Below are 18,729 nucleotides of genomic sequence, written 5' to 3'. Positions count from 1 at the left end.
AAATCCTTCCCAATCTCCGACATCCAGCCAGTGGTCCATGCCCAGACCAGCAGGGCTCCGACCGATGACTCTTAGGCGACAAAGAGAGACAATGACGATGGTTCACACCAAGTTCTTCAACAATCCTTCAACTTCTTCTGCAACTCTTCAACTTCTTCAACTCTTCTTCAACCAACAGATTCTTCTGCACCGACAAGCGAGGACTTCCTTCAAAAGATCCAAAAGATCAACCACGACGAGATTATGGTCTTCGAGCAGACACGGCATGCGAGAGTCGGAAAGTGAACCTCGACCTCAGCAGAGAATAGCATATGACACATCTTCACAGCATCACAGCGAACAGCAGGCTTTTGGCTGCCCCCAGAGCCACTTGGGTAAACCTCCAAGCTAGGTCACGCGATTGTATTGAAATCACCAGTAGCACAGTAGATGTTTCAACCAAGAATGAGCACGTTTGACCCCAAGGGACAAGTGAGGATGGGGCAATCGCGTAAGGAATACAAACATGAAAGCATGGCATAAGTACTCAATCGACAAACCCTAACCCTCTTCAGCTTGCGAGCTCACTCAACACCCAGAAATTCCAACATAACCGCACCGTCGGCTCAACAGCCTTCTTTGACATGTTACCAAAGGCAACCTCCAACTCTTCTTTCCTGCCATCTGAACCCAAATTCATTATTGGCTGTTTGAACAGGATTGGTATCCAGGAGCTTATCGAGTCACAAAACCGCCCGATTTGGCCTTATCGGGTCACAGTCCTGACGACTAGCATATAGAGTAAAATCTAGTACAGCATGGTGCCATTACAGTGGATTGTGTCATCATTGTTTCTTGTGGTACCACAGTTCCCCAGTCTGATGGTGCCTATTTCGAAGTCAATCCGTCTGCGTATTCTCAGCGACATGATTTCTCCTGCATCAAGTTGATCGGGAGACGAAGTATCGGCGGAGGTTGATAACTGCCTTCGTGCGACATCCACGAGCGTTTGTGTGAGAAAAGCACCTTGATGAGTCACACCTCTTGCTGTATGGACAGGTTCTATCATTATGAAAAGATGAGCGGTTCTGAGTAGCTTTAAATTCGGTGACCCTGTCTTGTGGTTGTTACACACAACCCAGATTCACTCAAGTTTTTTTACTACCGTTGTCGTTTCAGTGTCCCGCATGGCCACTATCACCGAAGAAATGCTGGAAGGACTTCTAGTGACGGTGGTCATTGCTGTCTTGTACGTAACGGCTTTCTTGCTGGTGCAAGACTAACGGTGAATTTGACCTCAGTCTATACGGGGTCGCAACTGCACAAGTGTACTTTTATTGGCTGAATTTCGCCAATGACTCTTTGTGGATCCGTAGTACAGTTTTACTTGTTTGGTGAGAGATATCTTCCACAAACTAAACTGGTATTGGCACGATGAATTTGAATTCTACCAGGGGGCTAGAAACTATCCACACTGGCATGTGTGTGAAGATGATTACTGAGTACACCATTGTCGACTTCGGGGACCTGCCCGCTGTCGCGCATATTATATGGTAAGTCCTAATAATTTTAAACATATCCCTCTACCACTCACCTAAAGCCTCGACACGCCAGGAGTGCTGGTGTAAGTGTGGTGGATCCCCTGTCAATCCACGTCTGATTTACACATCTGCAGGTTACGGTCATGCTATCTGTATGTTCGCGGTTGTTGTCGATACTAGAAAATTCAGACCCTGTCGATGTAGGTGCTTATAGCGGCTGTAGTACAGACGTGCGTTTCCTGCTGCTACTGAAATACTTGTACTGATGACTCAACCAGATTCTTTATACGCCGTATCTGGATCTGTGAGAGCTGTGTTCCTCGAGACCATCGTCTCCCTTTCATTGACTCAAGATCACAGTGAGCCGACGATTTAAGTTGGTTACTGTTGTCCCCGTACGCTTTTATCTTTGCGTGCCGAATTATTTCCAACTATGATTCACAGGGAGTTCTGCTGTTTATTCGTGTCGGTGCGTCATATCTCGTTCAGCCAGAATTTCCCTTGTTGAGCCAGTGCTTGCAGCGTTCGGACTTGGTACTTGTGACAAATTTCCATTGAGTATTCTGATTCTTATTAATTGAATGGCTCAAGCTACTGCTTCTCTCTCGTGCGTCGCCCTCTTCCTATTCATGTCACTGTCACTTAGAGCAGTACTTCGCCTCAAGGTATCTTCTTCCAGCCTGGATCGAATTTCGTGCGAGTATCGGGCCTCTTGTGTGTAGTTCAAATCGTATCTGACCGCTTGATGCTTACGGTCTTTCTTCTTTAGTTCACTGTCACGTGCGGCCTTAGCCTTTCTGCCCTTGTAGATCTGATTGTAGCAACGGTATCAATATACTACCTATGGCACAGTAGGACAGGCTTTGAGCGGTGTGTTCCCCCTATCATATCATCTGAGAGAGTTGCTCAATGGTTCCTAGAACGGACCACATTATCCGATCGTTGATTACATACGTCGTCAACACGGGTGCACTCACTATGTGACTGCCTATTTTATGCGCGTGTCAGTGCCTTCAAAATTCTAACCCTTTCTTTGGCTTCTAGGGTGGTCTCTGTCTCCACGCTGCTCACTGTGAGAATCCAGGTCGGATCGTCTACGAGACGTGCTTACGCAGTATCTAGTTCGTTCTGCTCAGCGACAATCTCATATTCGTGGGACTGGCAGCGGTCCAGAGCAAGCGTGCGTCTGCGCTTCCGTCGCCGATCGCTGACGTGGACTAATGACATGTGTAGTATACGCCAACTCCTTCATGGCGACGTGTGTGGCTCTTCCTATGATCCGGTATCGTGCCACGAGCATGGAGGCTCATGTCATATTTCCAGATTGAACGCGAGGAAGCTCAGGATCTGCGGGGAGGCTTCAGTCCAGGCGTATAACTCCAATTCTATCGAGCTCGGCCCTACGAGGGGCGAAGGAGCGCAAACCGACCATAAAACGAGGGTACTACTCTTCACTTCCAATTCGGTTTTGTGGTGTATGGATGCTCACGTCCTCACAGAAGCCCATCGAAATCTTCCAGCACACTACAAATATCAGCGACGCCATCGGAGGTTCCGTCATCGAAACAAACTCTGTCGCACAGCTCAAGGTCGTCCGTTCCTCCAGCGAGCTAGGCGAGACATATCAGAAGCCCCCGTCCCTCGTCTAATCATAACCACGCATGCAAGGACGTGTAGGCGGGAGATTGGAATGTGGTCGAATGTCGATTTTCTCCGTGTTCTCTTGATTGTATATCTGTGTATCTCAGATCTTGTCGTGAAGGTAGTAAGGTATACGTTGATTGCGCTCCATGTAAAGTAGGCTACTTCCTGAATTGTTGCTGGAATGTACAAAGTGAACGTTCCGTTTACTAGCAATTCTCAGCTTTAATACCAATACAGTTGCGCAAGGCAGGCTCAGCGATTTGCGGGGGAAAGAATATTCACTGAGATGAACCGTGGGTGTTGGAAGGCGGCTGATCTTGGGCCGATCTATTAGAGAGGCATTCAATATGCTTATCCTACCATAGATCACTAGCAGCCGCAGTGTGTACCTCTGGCCGGGCGTCTGCACACGATCGAGTATCTGAGTAGGTACATGACCTCAAGCGGGGTCCAGTAACACCATTGAAATATCCGGACTCTGGCACTCAAATAGTACAATGGATTGGCACAAGACATCTCGGAAACACTCATCCATGCCAATACTACACTAACCTAGGGCACGCGCGAGGAACAACGAATGTCCTGAATCCTACAGGTTGGCGCCAACCATGGCATACCTGCACAATTCATCGGAGAAGTGTATCTGTTCAAAGACGGGGAACGCTGGCGGCGGCTAGCCACAGCTTGTCGATGTCTTTCTCGTACACGCTCAGGGTCGCTTTCCGAAGCAGGGTACCCTCAGCGGTGCGCATGATCGGACGCGCGGGATCCGCGAGGAGTACCATCTCCTTCTCGATCACGCCAATTAAGCCGTACGCAGGCACGCACTCGTTCGCCTGCTTCACCTGCGGCCTGCGAAGCACATACTCGGTAAGCCATGGAACGCACGGAAGGAAGGAAGGGGGAGCCATGTGCCAGACTGTCTCCACTGCCAGTCGGAGCGTGTTCTTCCTGTAGCCTTCAAGTTAGTATGTCATCGTCGACGTCGAAGGTGGCGTCGACTGCACAAAAATTCGGTGCCGCCGTAAACAGCATAGAGATGGACTCCTGCGGCGGTGAGCTTGTCGCCACTGAAGGCGGAGAGTGGTCCCCCGGAGAACATCTGATAAATTCAGATGAAGCACATCACCCAAGAGTGTAAGAAAGGGGACGCACCAGGCCTGCAGCGAGGCAAGGAATTTGATATCTTCTTAATTATGTGCCCAGAGCTGGGATGAAGAGGAGAGAGTGAGCAGTATGCCACCGAAAATATTATGGCCGTACCTCGAGCAAGATCGGGGCAGTGGGAATGGCGGTCGCGTTCGTTCTGCGAGCCGCGTTGATTGTGTTCTGCGGAGTAAGGGTGATGGGAGGGCGGAACTCGCGTTAGCAGGGGCTGAAGAGAGTGGAAGGCTGCCCGGAGACGAGGGGTGCATAGAGCTGGACGATTATACTTATCGTGTGAAATGGAGAGGGAGCCATAGCAGCCCAACGGAGACCGCGCTGGCGCGATTCGACGAGTATGGACGTGGAGCACGACTGAAGGATGGTGGTCCGGGTGTGGTATGGGCTTCGGGAAACCTGTGGACCCGGAAGAGTGGAGATCCCCGAGCTGACAGAATTCTCAACCACACAGATCATCTCTGCCACCGAAGAAACCGATCTTACGCCAATTTCTGACCATTATCGACATAGAAGACAACCTCGGAGGGTGTTCGGTGCCGGGTAGGAGGTAAGTGCGGGAAGCGGGTGGTCCAGGGAAGCGAACGGAGCAAAGGTGTCGGAGAGCGCAGGAACAGCGGTAATCTCGAAAGGGTAGCATGAATCGAGGAGGTCGAGGGTGGCGTCAGCGAGATCGCGGAATGCGTGAGCATGTTGGCAATAGCGCGCGGAAATTTTTTCGGGAACATAGGGAAGGGAACCATGCCCGCATGAATGAGACCGACAATGAGGGCGTGGCAGAGAAGGGTATCGCAGTCCACGAGGACTGCGACGACAGCGCGTTCAGGGCCGGGGCGGCGTGGACGGACAACATGAGCGATGCGAATGGTAGTGGTCTGACGCAAGAGATTGAACGAATCGTTGTTTCGTCGCTGTCTCTGGTGAACCCGGTAAACGGCAGGTTCTCTGCCGCTGCGAAACGCAGAAAGATCATGTCTTGAGTGGAGACTCGGCGCACCTGCCCATTCGAATTTCCGGCGTGCGACCACTGGCAGGAGCAGCCCAAGGAGGCCCACCCCCCGAGCGCTCACTGATCTATCATGCTGATGCATTTTCAGTGTCGACAGATCTGTGAAAATATTCTGCAGGTTCAACGTTCAGATTCCAGATAAAGTTTCGTTTCCGAGCTTTGTTTGCAGCTGTTTGATTCAGAGGGCAATAGCTTCGACGCCCATTCTTCTGTCCTTTCTGATCTGGATCGGTGTCAAACGTGTGCAAGTTGACCATAGTCTTCTTATTTTGCTTCAACAGACGAAGGCTTGGCCGTCCGATCTGCGTGAGTAGTTTATCTTCTACTATACATATACAGTTAACCACTATCGCGCGACTAGCAGTTATCTTATGGGTCTCATTTGGGAAGTAGTTGGGTAAGAATGCGGTTGGCCACTGTGCAGCATGCATTTGGGTTTAGGTGGTGTTTTTCATCGTGGTCAGAGATTGCATTTACATTTGTTTTGAAAGGTATGAGGGGGGTTTAGGTCTCATAGTCTTTCACACTGTGTTAGGCAGATTAGATGACCAACAGAAGTTATGGTATGCTTGGATCAGAAGCATTTACTGGATGGGGCATTGTTGAGATATTTGACTTGATCTTTTGCTCCTATGTGGAACCAGATGGGTAATTTTTCTTTTAGGTGTCTGGATAGTTTTATTACTTCGAAATTTGCTCCATATCAATCACCAGTCTGAAGCATTCATAGTAAAGTCTGGCACCAGTTGTAATCATGACAGAAGGGCGATTTTCCATTATTGAAGTGATATGTTGATACGTGCTTCTTCATGTCATATACCACGCGTGACATCATTTCAGTCACGTACAGTCACAGAAGAATGAATCACAGTCACGACGGTCACAGCTCAAGAACGCGAAATATTCTGGTACGCTAAGCTCGCAGAGTCGTACTCTCGGATAAATATACGGTGCTGCTCTTTCACCATGTACCTGTGCGCGGGTCAGCGGAGTGCACAGAGATCCCGCAGCGGCACTTACACCATCAGTTCGTTCACGTAGTCCCGAACGAGGCCCACCGACTCTGCATCCATCGTCGAGCTCGCGACCATCTGCGGCAGGCTCACTGAACACGCCACGTCGTTAGTTCATGCGACGGGGCATGAGAAACAACGCAGACACACCCAACATGCGCAGCAGGTGCTCGGCGCCGTAAATCGAGCTCATCTCCTTCTCCTGACCTACCTGCACCGTCGGGCCAGTCACGTATTGTTTGCGGATGTCCGCGTACTGCGGCCGCTCGAAGCGGTAGAGCAGATTCGCACCGAGCGCACGGTCAAAGTATGTTTGCAGCCCTGCAATGATCGTGGGCAGCAGCGTATCTGGATTTTTCAGACTAGATATTGGATGAGACATCGGGTAATGGGGACACCGGAAAATCGCTCACTATGTCATTGGCAGCGCCAGGACGTACTTCCTGTACTCTTCCAGTAAATCCACCACGTTCGGAGTGCGGGGCAGTGCGACCAACTGTTAAAGTGAGATAAGCAAATATGTGTGGAGAAACACACCTAACACCGACCTGGCTGTTCTTGGTCACCGCTTCCCAGTCATCGACGAGCAGCACCTTCAGCGTCTCCGGCACATGCAGCTTCATCTCTGGCCGCTTGCTGCTCTCGTCCTGCCGAAGTGCCAGCCCGTCAGTCACCCAGGCAAAAAAGAGGGAGAACGAGACGTGCCTCCTCTCGCGCCCGCTTCGTGCCCCGCGTCCCGCCTTCCTTGCGCGTGCGCCCAGTGTCCTTTAGGTGGTGAGCCTTGCTCGCCGCCTTGGACGACGACGCGGACGACGCAGCTTGTGCCGCCTGCGCCTGCGCCTGCAGGCCTTTTTGTAGCGCGATGTTTGCTTCGTTCCATTTCAGCAGGCGCACCGCGGGCACCCACTCGTCCCACCTACATCGCCATGAGGTGTCAGCGTGTAAAATGGGGTGGGAGATAGATTGGGGAAGGGGCGGCGTACGTCTGTTTCCACCCCTTATAGTGCACGAAGAAATGCGGGCCTACTACACCCGACGTGGAGTTCGTCTCGTCCCAGTTTTCAATCTTCAGGATCTTCGCCTCGTAGACGAGCGGTCCGTGGTAGCAGAGCACCCGCTCGCCCTGCGTGAATGTGGTCGTAGCCATGGTAGACGTCACTGCCCTCGTCGAGGTAAACTTCAAAGTCTCCTGTAGCTCGGGCGTCTATCGTGAACGTCCACAACTTCAAACGAATTGAGCGTAAAGAACAACATTCTATACCACAAAGCACAATCTACAACACGAATAAGCGACGAATACATACAGAATATATACAATATATACACCAGAGAGCAATACGACATGTTCGATGAACGACATGGATAGATAGCATGGCAAATAGCAACCAGAGCATACGACATAGTCATAATTACCATGGTCCATAAACCAGCGGCATAGGAGAGCAGCATAAGAGCCGGGGGTGGATTGTCAAAAGGGAAGGGCACCAGCGCGGAGAAGACATTCTTCTGGGTCGGACAACCATGGCGAAACCATTGTTGTTGCAGAGTGAACGTTTCGAGATCCCAGCAGGAAATGGCGGTAGAAGCTACACAACTTCTGAGGGACGCTAACGCACGGAAAGAGGTGAAATACTGACCGTATACACGTACATATAAATAAGGTCCACCTCGCCTGTCCGACCAAGAGTCATCAGAAGGCATTTGGAGCTGCCGAAGCCGCCTCATGAACTGAAGGCCACGAGAGCGACCGCGGCGAGCCCGATATCGTCAAGCGCATTCGCAGCGCTGAACGCTGCATAGGCATGGGCATCGCGATCCTGGCAACTTAGAATAAAGACCTGGGAGCACCGACAACCCGTCGTCAGGGAGAAGTATGGCACGCAAGCCCGCTGCGGCACACTCAGAACAAGAACAAGAGACCTAAAAATCCCATACTCACTCACTCTTCACCCTCTCTTCCTTCCCTCTCTACAGCCTCCCACCACCCCCTACGACCGCGCTTTGCCCGCTGCCTCCGCGGCAGCAGCGCATGCATGGCATGACCGGCATACGCGCTTCCTCTTCCTCTCCTTGGACTTTGGCACAGACCAGTCAAACACCCAGTCATACTCGATCTTGTGCTTCTCAGCCAACCCACGGAAGAGAGCGCGCAGGCCATCATAGTCTGGGTCGTCCTCGAACTCGAGACTGCGGGTGTATTTGTAGAAGAGCTCGAATTCGGTCGGGAGCCCGACGGTGAGCAGTGTTTCTGTCTCGAGCTTCTTATCGCGGATGAGATCCCAGGTTTCTGATGTTGTGCTACCTTTGATTTTTCGCCATGGCAGGGTGCCGCGGAGGAAGTAAATCAGCATATATGCGAGAGCTTCTAGGTCATCGCGGCGAGAACATTCTGCTACGTGTTTAGTCAAGTGCTCGAATATGAGAAGGGGTATATTCACCGATTCCAAGGTGCGTGTTGATTGCCGCAAACAAACAGGTGCCCACACCGTGGTGGTCATCCTGGTTGTATGGGATGTGTGAGTTGGTACGTGGGTCTCGATATTTCTTCGCCAACCCAAAGTCGATCATGTTGACAACGAAGTGCGCATTCTGGTCCGACCGCGGGATAACAAAGTTGGCAGGCTTGATGTCGCGATGAACGAGATCACGCGAGTGGATGTACTCGATACGAGAGATCTGGGACAGATGATGTCAATAACGGTGTTGCAACACTGAACGCGTGGGAATTTCGCCAAACCGAACAAGCGCCCTCTCCGACACCAATGGTGAAGTCCATCGTCGCGACCCGGCACTCTCCCCGCAAGGTATAGCTTAAGAAGAACAACAGAAAGTGCTCACCAGCTGATCCGCCAGAAGAAGAATTGTCTTCAGGGAAAAGTGCCTATTGCACATACGGAAGAGGTCCTCCAGCGAGGGGCCCAGGAGGTCGATGACCATGACGTTGTAGTCGCCCTGTTTTCCAGACCACATAATCCACGGGACACCGGGTCCGCCCATGAGGGTCTTGTATATTTTTGACTCCTGTTTCAGGGGACTGGATTTTGCAATGGCTGGTTCGAGTTTAATCGCCACCTCTTTGCCTGCGACGGTGTGGACGCCCTGCCACACGGTGCCTACGTGACAAAGAATTCATGCGGGTTCGGCAGCACGGAAAGCAGAGGACGTTAACGTACCACAACCGCCCATTGCAATCTCCTCCTCGAGTTTATACTTCCCGCCAAAGGTATAATCCATGGTGTTATAAATGATTAAAGGTCCGTGAACGAAGAGAAGTGGCGCGAAATGCAAAAGTCAGAGAATTACGTGTAGGAAGAGGGCGGAGGAACGACGAAACAACGCGGAGATCGTCGTGGATGTTGTGAGGCAGCGGGGCGAAAGTGAAGCAGGAATGTTCGTGTACTCACCGCGACAAGGCGCCTTTATGTAATCCGGCGTACCCCGAAACACGCCTCAACATTCTTCCCTTTTTAGTCTCCTGGTATCACCGAGTCCCGTTCTAATTAATCGCTTTCAGCCCAGGAGCGTGGTCAAGAAATGGCACTGCAGGCCTGAAAGCCCACAGAAGGCCGAGTCGAACTTGAATGCTGTCCTCCACTGTTCCGCGGCCATGCTGGCGTTGTTCGAGCATGCTTGTAATGTGACTGCCACACACGCTCCGCTCATCATTCGCTCATAAGCTGCATTCCTGAGGCTGCCGGTCGGAAGTCTTGTAACGCGACCAAATCTCGTGCCTTTACTGCCGAGCCTCCGACGGAGTGCCATTGTACCTCGACGAACGAAGGGAAATTATTCCTGGCGATTGCGCTTGTGAAGCCGAGTCCCTGGTACAGTGGACCCAAGGTGGACATAGGAGATGTACTCGCCTTCCAGAAGCGACCCACCGAACTTTCGGTCATGGATGCGTCACACCATTATTAACATTTTTGGCCGACTACTAGTTTAGCAGCTGAGTTTTCATACCTCACCCGATCTACCAAGGAATCGTCACAGTCCCACTTGTATTGTGTGTATTCCAAGTCAATCCCCACAATTTCCAAGCTGACTCGTTTTTATACAAGGAGTTTGAGAGCACCCCCCCCTGACTTACGGCTTAAGAAGGTTTCCGGATTGGCCTGATATTCTATACCCGCCACGTTGCTGCGGTTCTATGGTATGACGCTTCTGATGTCATGAGAAAACCATTTTTTGTTCCGTCATTATGGTCCTTGATCCCCAAACCAATCCAGCGCCAGTGCCGGACAAAGGTCGGGAGCTACTCAGGTTTTTTTCCCGTAGCACACGCCAGTCGAAGCGTGAATTTGGCCTTGTAATACACCGGTAACTACACGTCGAGAATTTCCTGTGTCCTCTCTGACGTGGGGTTAAGAGCAACAAAGCAAGTACAAATGCACTAGCTAGGATTGCTCTGATTAACGTACTTTTGAAGCAGTGAGTACAAGTTTCAGGCATCAATTCATCTGACTCGCCGAGTCTCAATTCTGGCGTGTCTAGAGATGGATTCGAGTAGGTAAAGTCACTCTTTAATTATACTGTTCACGTCAGGTCATCGTTTCCGCAAATGTTGCGCGTGATACGACGTACTCCAATATTATTCATGGATCAGAGAGAAGGTTCGTCGAAAGTAGATAAACCCATATCGCGATCCATAGCTGATTAACTGAACTTAAATTACGCACTACCATACACCGTCGCATCCTGCCAGACTGTACCAGACTGCACCAATCACAAGCTCTACACTGCTCACTGGCACTTCAACGTGAAACATTGTCTGTTTTTGTTCGGCGCGTTGCGAAGCCTCCTCGCCCGAGCACTAGCTATTAGTAATTACAGGTTGCTGCATTCAGATATCCTTCGCCAGGCATCCAGGTGAGCTGCTCGAGTTGGTTCCTCCGAGGCTTCTCTAGCTATCGGGTTTTTTAAGAAAGACCAGGCTTCTCATCATTCCCATTGACATTTTAATCAGTAGTGTTTGGCGATTCGACATCTGGGACTGCCAGAAATTGGTGCGTAGATTTCCGACCATGTTTGGAAGTTCATGCTGAGTTTTGCAAATCGCTTCCACTTTTCGGTGGCCTGAACGTGTGGATTGCATTCTTTGTCATGAGGCTACAGCTTCCCATCGAGGTGGTTGAGCGTATTACCGACTTTCTGTGGGACCATATTTCAACAGATTTGAACCCTTCGGAGTTGCGTGCTCACACGCTACGCTTGGTTGCCTTGGAGTTGCTATCTGCTTTCCAATTATATGCAGATCCAGTCTGGTCGTGAGTTGCAGAAGGTTCGAAAAACCCGCATTCAGGGGTGATTTCTTTCGGTTGCTATTCTTGAGCCGCAGAAATTCGGTGACAACAGACACTGGGTGCATGTTCTCCCATTTACTGGGTGTCAATTCTCCAATGTTGAAATTCTCTGCATCTCTGGGCTCAGGTGGGATAGTATCAGAACATGCTTGCTATTAGATCCCCTCTCTTTACCAACATCGCTGTACTAATGCTATTGCACTGTCTCTTCCGTTCTTTCCCAGGCTTCCACTGCTTCATGTGCACATTACCCGGTTTTATATGTCAGAACCGCCTAACCTACTCGGACCAAATGCCGACCAAACAAGACTCCACCCGGGACGCTCAGCCTGCAATTTCCTTCTGTGCATTTGAAGTGGGACAGAAACAACAAAGATTACCACTGCTACACCACCTATTTTTCCCACTTCTTGTTACATCTCCGATATTGGCTTGCCCCAACCTCGTCCACAAACTTCGAGAAGTATAATCTAATAATTGGTGTCCCATATTTCCTTGATCAGAGATCACTCAGTGTGCTGAACAAAGTACTGGTCAACGGTGCAGTTGAGCATCTTGTGCTGTCTCTGCGAACTGGGACTCATGTGAGTCGCAATTTCTGCGTGGTTAAGGCGTGGGTCTAGTGCTCACCATGCTCCACAGTCAAGGATATACAAACTGGCGGCCTGCTTGTCCGTTGCACCCGCTATTGTCTCGTCAGTGTATTGAGTTCCCTAGTGATCAGGACACAATATTCGGTGTCAGGGATTATTTACCTGTACTCCTCCCGGGTTGCCCCTGGTGAAATACCTAGTAGCCTTCACGCTTCGAGGTACATTGCCAAGGTTCGCCTATAAGGATTTGCCAAATTTTGGCCCGATGTGGATAAAGTCCTGGCGATGGAACATTTGCACGGCCTGCAGGACCTGGCCGAATTTTTGCATAAATGGACGTAGGGCGATCAGGAGAATGCTGCCGACATTCAAAAGTTGTCGACGAAAAGACACTTTAGGAAATGATTGGTATGTGAAGGCATTCTCCATGACAGATCAAGATCTGGTGTGATACAGCTCTCGACACCGGGGTGCCCACCAGCTCACCGCACTTATCATCTAGAGTACGTACTTTGGAAGCATTGCGTCCATCTTAATCACTCCCCGTCAGATGGGTTACCCTGCGAAATGGGACACCTTCCTACGAACGTGTTTGGAGGTGACCCCGCCTTACTGCTCCCAGCGAGGTGGACTCAGCCCAGTCTGACTGTTTACCTGACAGTAATTGACTATTATTGGAACATGAAGGCCGCAACACCAGTACCCAGGCACACGATATCAGCTCACAACACCCATTTCCCGGACCAGTACGTACTAGGGGCATTGAAAGTGCGAGGAAAAGTGAGGCCCAGTGCCCCACAATACTCACGCTTGCAGGATTGGAGCACACAGAACGGCGTCAAGGACTCGCATTCCTTCAGGAGTCGATACACAGAAGAATTGTTGTCTAGGCCTGCAACGTCATGCAGCCGTAGGTGTTATTTTATCTGCAAACTTGCCCAGGTCGCACGGAAGGTGAAACACAATAAATTCAACCAGCAATACACATGCAGTAGAGGGAAGCACTGTGGCTTCAATCAGAGAAATAGCAGAACACAAACCGGACTATATAGGCTTGATCTTGAAGTGCAGAGATATGAGGGAGAAAATAAGACACTGCATGGGGTGGAAAAAAAATCAGCGATTGCGAGAGGGCTGTGATGATAGGACACGCGACGCACCTTGAGATCCTGCACTAGGTAGTAGAACACACGCAGGCCTTCCGGGTCGTCGCTGTCCTGAATATCGACCAGCGAGCCAATTTTTGCCGTCTGCGACGTATAGCGGGTCAGAAGGACGAACATGTGCAGACGGGGAAACGCAGCGAACCTCGAACGCGATGTGGTCGTTCCCAACACGAATCTCGAGCTCCTGCTTCCCGACGATGTTCTTTTTCGGCCAGTTGGTGTCGTCTTCCCTGCAGTATTCGAAGGGGCGTCAACACTCACACAGACGATGGCGAGAGGAACACGCACTTGGTGATCTCGCTCGACTCCACGATCCGCTTCAGCTCCTTCACGACGAGCGGGCCGACCCACACTATGCGACAGGTGAACGCGCGCGGTCGAAAAACGCTGCATGGTTAAGCGCAGGGAGGGACTCACTCTCTTTACGGATCAGGCTGTCATTGCGGTAATTGGAGTTGTTGGCGTACCGCAGACGGCCGTGCGAGTACTCGAACTCGAGGAACTCGTGCCCGTGCTTGCCAGAGTGTCCTGTGCTGCAGCGGTCGGTCAGCGCGTGGAGAGTGAAAAAAAATGACAATGGACGTACTAGTATCTGAATGACAAGGCGTGAGCTGCAAGTGCTCACGCCGAAAACTGGTCTTCATACCTCAGATAGAAGGGGTCGTTGTCGTAGGAGGTCATCGTTGGTCGCGGTTGGTGTGCAAGCTGCTTACGGCAGACGCCGCCTGGTCCTTGCGCGCTAATTCGAGAGGCGTCTTGTGCCTCTGCTAAGTGCTAGTACTTAGTGGCACTGCTACGATGCTCGCCCGCCCCTGCAGGACCGCCGTCGCGGCCGTGCGCCGTCTCGTGCGCTTCAACAGCACCGCAGCGTGAGTGAATATATGTATATTTTCTGGACCCTTACTCATCGTAAGAAATCCAGCACCAGCACTGGCAGCGGTGGCAATGATGCCCCACCAGACGGCATTCCTGAACACGTCTTCGCGTCGACCATCTTTCGCGGGCGCGCATCCATGTCGGCCTACCAGCACCCACAAACGCACGGAATCCCTGTCGCGCTCATCCATTTTCGCTCTTACTTCCCGCACCTGCTCGACCAGTTCCTACACTTCACCTCACATACCGCCGCGGCGCTTGCGATCCCCATCTCGCGGCCGGCGCACCTCCCGACGCAGCGCACACTCTGGACTGTCCCACGGGGGCCGTTCGTCCACAAAAAGGCCCAGGAGAACTTCGACCGCCGCGTGCACAAGCGTGCTATCAAGGCCTGGGACGCCCACCCCGCGGTCGTCGAGCGCTGGGTCCGTTACCTCGAGGAGCACGCCATGGCCGGCGTGGGTATTCGTGTCGTCCGTTGGCAGCGCGCGCCCGTCGGCGTTGGCGAGAAGGTGCTCGAGCGCGTCATGGGCCAGATGCGCGTCGGCGCCGCGACGAAGGCAGAGAAGGTGAAGGCACTGGGGGAGAAGATTGTACAGCAGGAGCTTGCGGCGGCGTCGCCGGTACCCGAGATCGTTCAGCCTGCGGACTCGCCGTCCTCGTCGTCGTCCTCGTCGTAGACTCTGATTATAATCCGTGCAGGTTCTCCATTTGGCAGGCGCGCTTAGCTGCGCTCAGTCTTGCTCTCTCCCGACAAGTCTCGTATACAGTACATACAGTAGCTTACACTCCCTACGTTCGCTGGTCAGCTCAGCCGTCTACCTGCTTCTCCATATACTGCCTTAGCATCCCCACTACCTGCTGTCTCACCCCTGCCGGTACTGACGCTACGCCAGCACACATCAGTCGCTCGACCTGATCAGTTCTTGCCAGCATGACTCACCCTCTGCGTGCGCGCGAAGCCCTGCCATGAGCTGCTCTACCGTCGGGCGCTCCATGCCGCGCGCCATCTCTGTTCCGTCAGCGTGTGGTCTACAGGGACAATGCCCGAGGTGGCCTACCTTTACTCCTGTGCCGCATGTCATCCAGCCACCCGTATTCGTTCAGCTCCCGCATGAGCACCGCAGACAGCCTGACGCGACAGTGAGCGAGGGCGAAATCAGCTGTAAAGTGAGCACGGGCGAAACTTTGAATAGGCAGGGTAGCATACCGGTCCCATTCCCCGCTCTCCACCATGCGCCGATGAAGCTGCACGTACAGCACCTCGTTGCGAGCTTCGCCGCGCGGGGCCATCGTTGCAGTCGGCGTCGCTTCGCGCTTTGGGCGCTTGCCTCCCTCGCGGTGGCTATATTTGGCGCCTTCGCGGCGGCATTGTGGCGCTCGCACACATGAGATTCTACCACTGGTTGGTGTATGGTCAATGCGATACAAGTGCAGTACATGCTATAACGTCGATCTACCAGATCCTTCACAGGCAGAATGCACAGCAAAAATACAATGCAAATCACAAGTAGCAGATCCACAAATCAAAAGTTAACAGTTGCAGAGACAATGAGAGCGAGACAAACAATGGATATGCATACAGAGCAGCAGACAGATTGCAGGGGGAATATGAGAGCAGAGAAAAAGCAGGAGATCCAGAGAGTAAACGAGGAAGGAAGTAAGAACAAAACCGCGCATTCGATGCGGTGCTATTTGGGACCACAAGGCCCATTCCACTATGCAGGTGCAAGTATGTCAGTATAATACGTGTTGTACGATACCTCGGCAATTAGTAGCGCCTCCGCGCTCTCCCGCATTATTCGTCATTCAAATTAATCACGCTGTGCAGCGGAGTCGCTGCCAGCATCATCAACACCGTGTACGGTGTCGGCATCGTCGCCGTGGACGGCATTGGCATCTTCGGGGCTCTCCACGTCTTCACTGGCGTTACACTCCGCCAGCCGGCTGCGATATACATCGTCTTCGATATAGAAGTCGCGCTCGCCGATGATCGACGAGCCCTGATGGCACGATGCCGCGTGCTTCCACCTGGCGCGTCGGATCAGCACACCGCGCCAAGACAGGGTAGAGACGGAAGGGCAAACAGGGAATCACTTACCAGAATATCTCTTTTACCTGTCATTGCATGGACGGCCATCAGTACTGTAATCACGAGCAGAGAGGATGGCAAGAGCGAGAGACAAAGGACGGCTGTGCGAGGACGTAGAGCAAGGCCCGTCAAGGTGCAGTGCGCAGAGCTGGGACGAAATAAGGACGTCTCATTCTCTGAAGCTCTCCTTCCTCGAAAGCGACTAAGAGTCAGATAGCAAATCAAAGAGCACTTAATGACAAGGGCAATTTGCGAAGAGGAACAAAGCAGGGGAAAGAGGCACACGCTTATTACGCAAGAATGCTTCGAGGAAAACAACGGAAAAGCCAATGGGAAAAACTGGACAAACAGCACTCACCTTGACGGGCACGTCTTTGATCCCTTCAATGGGGACCCATTCCTTACAATAGTGGCACAGACCCTGGGTCATCTGGACCTTCTCGTGTTTGCCCACCTCCGTGCGGGGGATGCACCGAAACTCGATCGGCGGCGAGAATGGGAGGCCGGTCGCGGCAGAAATGCCTAAAGCCGCCGTCAGCTACTAGTACGTCGAGTGAGTGAATGGACGAGCGCGAATGCGGACGCACCGTGACCAAATTGCATATGGTAGCTAAGAAGAAATCAGCAGCTAGGCAAGCAGTAGCAGTGTAGGAACTCTGCGAGGAGGCTCAGCAATGGTAGAGCTGGACAAGCGAAATAGCGTACCACTTGAACGCAGAGAATTTCAGCGACAACCACACCTTCTTTCCCTCGCCACCGCGAACGGGATCTTCATAGCAGCAAGGACATAGGCCGATCTAGCGCATCACGCAGAGTCAGCTCGTGAGCAAGAAAATAACGGGATAGCACGACCAACTTTAGTTCTGCCCTTGCCCTTGACAAAGCGCGGGTGGTATAGACTGAGAGGGTCAGTCGGGAGGTTAAATACGGCATCAGAAGGGCCATGGCTGGAACTGTAAAGAAAATTATCAGTCGAATATTCAGAAGACGATATAGAACTGCATGCGCACGTGTCAGAACCTGTCAGCGCGTATGAACTGGCAGGAAAGCGGCGGTAAAACAACGGAAAATCCCCATTTACGGGTATATGTTGAGGAAATGTCCGGTTTGGACTCGTAGACACGACGGCGGGAACCTCAGGCTCGCTGTGCAAGGCATCCTCATTATTCGAAGTCAGCCGTGGACGCTTGAGGGTGGAGTCCGCGGTCGGCTCAGCGCGTCTCTTGCGAAGACGCGTAGCGGGCACGTTGTCTTCTCCGTCGCAGGCGATATCATCGTAATCCGGGGTGCGGCGAGAGCGCGATGCGGCGCGTGCGCAGGTAGATGCAACAAGGCGCGCTGACTGGGAACGAGTGCAGTACCGCGACGCGCGCGCGGGTGGCACCTTTGTCCTGGAGGAAGGGAGGGCTCGGTCACGAGTGGCTCGCGAATAGCACCATGCAGGTTCAGTTGTCTGTGGTTTCTGCTGAGGACTACTCGCGGAACCATGTGCAATACGGGGAAGCGGAGAGCCATCAGTGGAAGGGGAAGATGGTAATGATGAGATGCTCGAGAGCGGGGATAATGGATCAAGCGGCCCGTTCTGAAGAACAGCACTGGCATATCTTGCCAGGGAGAGGAGACTGCTTTTATGGTGGCCGTGAGGACGAGCGGCATGAGGGTAGCTAGGGGGTGAGGTGTGGTAGACGGGCGACACAGATGAATCCGCGGGGCGCCAGAAACCCGACGGCGACGAGGCAAACAAAGTGCGGAACGGAGTACCTGGCGAGAACGGTGAGAAAGTTTGCGGGTATTGGCCGAACGATGGAGTGGAACGAAGGTCGTTCAGGATGTTCGCGACAAAGAAGGGCGAGTCGTCATGAGTGGCGACGGGGAGGACGTCGTCGGCAGCATCAGCGGTGTCGCGGATGGCAGACTCCGGGTACACACTGTAGCCCAGGTGCTGCTGCTCGACGGACTTCATGGCGGTGAGGGAGAGAGAAAGAAGGAGAGCGGACAAAGGGAGAGCGCGTTGTTGACGCGTTGTTTGGCTCCTTGTTTTGTTCCCGCGCCGAGCGCCGGTGCAGCTCGGCTGTTGGTAGTTCGCGGTGGCGTCGAACGCTGAGTTCGCTCGAATATCGTGCATATTATTATGCACATTGGAATGTCGGTGTACGAGATTGGTGCTATACTGATTAGAGTACGTAGTTCGTTGATCCGCTAAAAGTACACTACATCCTATACCGTCTGTCTGCCAGATCCTTCACAGGCAGAATGCACAGCAAAAATACAATGCAAAGCACATATGCCAGATCCACAAATCAAAAGGCAACAGTTGCAGAGACAACGAGAACGAGACGAGCACGGGATGAGGAA

General features: G+C 52.3%; 10 protein-coding genes across 10 annotated transcripts; 4 read left to right on the top strand and 6 right to left on the bottom strand.

Annotated features, from left to right (window-relative positions):
• Positions 1–1,166: 1,166 nt before the first annotated feature.
• Positions 1,167–3,169, top strand: SCP_0802780 (hypothetical protein; the record flags this gene model as incomplete). The annotated part of the gene is made up of 19 exons (XM_027760868.1): positions 1,167–1,228; positions 1,281–1,373; positions 1,434–1,532; positions 1,594–1,603; positions 1,655–1,672; positions 1,725–1,750; positions 1,799–1,824; positions 1,881–1,915; positions 1,965–1,989; positions 2,043–2,054; positions 2,112–2,127; positions 2,186–2,234; positions 2,290–2,390; positions 2,441–2,500; positions 2,565–2,592; positions 2,643–2,700; positions 2,754–2,778; positions 2,844–2,961; positions 3,020–3,169. The coding sequence occupies 19 exons, from the start codon at positions 1,167–1,169 to the stop codon at positions 3,167–3,169; spliced, it is 1,011 nt and encodes a 336-aa protein (XP_027616669.1).
• A 642-nt stretch (positions 3,170–3,811) lies between these two features.
• SCP_0802770 (hypothetical protein) lies at positions 3,812–4,075 on the bottom strand (the record flags this gene model as incomplete). The annotated part of the gene is made up of 1 exon (XM_027760867.1): positions 3,812–4,075. The coding sequence occupies one exon, from the start codon at positions 4,073–4,075 to the stop codon at positions 3,812–3,814; it is 264 nt and encodes an 87-aa protein (XP_027616668.1).
• Positions 4,076–5,074: 999 nt separating this feature from the next.
• Positions 5,075–5,727, top strand: SCP_0802760 (hypothetical protein; the record flags this gene model as incomplete). Its single annotated transcript, XM_027760866.1, has 3 exons — positions 5,075–5,254; positions 5,517–5,640; positions 5,699–5,727. 3 exons carry the CDS (start codon positions 5,075–5,077, stop codon positions 5,725–5,727), a joined length of 333 nt encoding a protein of 110 aa, XP_027616667.1.
• Positions 5,728–6,221: 494 nt separating this feature from the next.
• Positions 6,222–7,494, bottom strand: SCP_0802750 (Chromatin modification-related protein; the record flags this gene model as incomplete). The annotated part of the gene is made up of 7 exons (XM_027760865.1): positions 6,222–6,306; positions 6,355–6,439; positions 6,498–6,709; positions 6,761–6,843; positions 6,896–6,994; positions 7,053–7,263; positions 7,331–7,494. 7 exons carry the CDS (start codon positions 7,492–7,494, stop codon positions 6,222–6,224), a joined length of 939 nt encoding a protein of 312 aa, XP_027616666.1.
• An 841-nt stretch (positions 7,495–8,335) lies between these two features.
• On the bottom strand, positions 8,336–9,581 carry SCP_0802740 (Casein kinase I homolog hhp1; the record flags this gene model as incomplete). Its single annotated transcript, XM_027760864.1, has 4 exons — positions 8,336–8,736; positions 8,786–9,023; positions 9,186–9,460; positions 9,521–9,581. The coding sequence occupies 4 exons, from the start codon at positions 9,579–9,581 to the stop codon at positions 8,336–8,338; spliced, it is 975 nt and encodes a 324-aa protein (XP_027616665.1).
• A 3,703-nt stretch (positions 9,582–13,284) lies between these two features.
• Positions 13,285–14,087, bottom strand: SCP_0802730 (Protein mago nashi homolog; the record flags this gene model as incomplete). Its single annotated transcript, XM_027760863.1, has 7 exons — positions 13,285–13,335; positions 13,401–13,490; positions 13,549–13,636; positions 13,695–13,758; positions 13,824–13,939; positions 13,993–13,998; positions 14,053–14,087. 7 exons carry the CDS (start codon positions 14,085–14,087, stop codon positions 13,285–13,287), a joined length of 450 nt encoding a protein of 149 aa, XP_027616664.1.
• A 117-nt stretch (positions 14,088–14,204) lies between these two features.
• On the top strand, positions 14,205–14,962 carry SCP_0802720 (37S ribosomal protein S10, mitochondrial; the record flags this gene model as incomplete). Its single annotated transcript, XM_027760862.1, has 2 exons — positions 14,205–14,275; positions 14,329–14,962. The coding sequence occupies 2 exons, from the start codon at positions 14,205–14,207 to the stop codon at positions 14,960–14,962; spliced, it is 705 nt and encodes a 234-aa protein (XP_027616663.1).
• A 130-nt stretch (positions 14,963–15,092) lies between these two features.
• Positions 15,093–15,575, bottom strand: SCP_0802710 (Transcription and mRNA export factor SUS1; the record flags this gene model as incomplete). The annotated part of the gene is made up of 4 exons (XM_027760861.1): positions 15,093–15,169; positions 15,226–15,294; positions 15,344–15,414; positions 15,493–15,575. The coding sequence occupies 4 exons, from the start codon at positions 15,573–15,575 to the stop codon at positions 15,093–15,095; spliced, it is 300 nt and encodes a 99-aa protein (XP_027616662.1).
• A 521-nt stretch (positions 15,576–16,096) lies between these two features.
• On the bottom strand, positions 16,097–18,337 carry SCP_0802700 (Meiotic expression up-regulated protein; the record flags this gene model as incomplete). Its single annotated transcript, XM_027760860.1, has 7 exons — positions 16,097–16,313; positions 16,384–16,400; positions 16,733–16,896; positions 16,962–16,984; positions 17,083–17,171; positions 17,231–17,327; positions 17,385–18,337. 7 exons carry the CDS (start codon positions 18,335–18,337, stop codon positions 16,097–16,099), a joined length of 1,560 nt encoding a protein of 519 aa, XP_027616661.1.
• Positions 18,338–18,517: 180 nt separating this feature from the next.
• Positions 18,518–18,725, top strand: SCP_0802690 (hypothetical protein; the record flags this gene model as incomplete). The annotated part of the gene is made up of 2 exons (XM_027760859.1): positions 18,518–18,553; positions 18,612–18,725. The coding sequence occupies 2 exons, from the start codon at positions 18,518–18,520 to the stop codon at positions 18,723–18,725; spliced, it is 150 nt and encodes a 49-aa protein (XP_027616660.1).
• Between the last annotated feature and the right edge of the window lie 4 nt (positions 18,726–18,729).

This window comes from Sparassis crispa, assembly GCF_003851025.1.
Source record: "Sparassis crispa DNA, contig_000007F, whole genome shotgun sequence".
NCBI lineage: Eukaryota > Fungi > Basidiomycota > Agaricomycetes > Polyporales > Sparassidaceae > Sparassis > Sparassis crispa.
The sequence above is the reverse complement of the archived record's forward strand: the minus strand, read 5'-3'. Positions and strand labels throughout refer to the sequence as shown.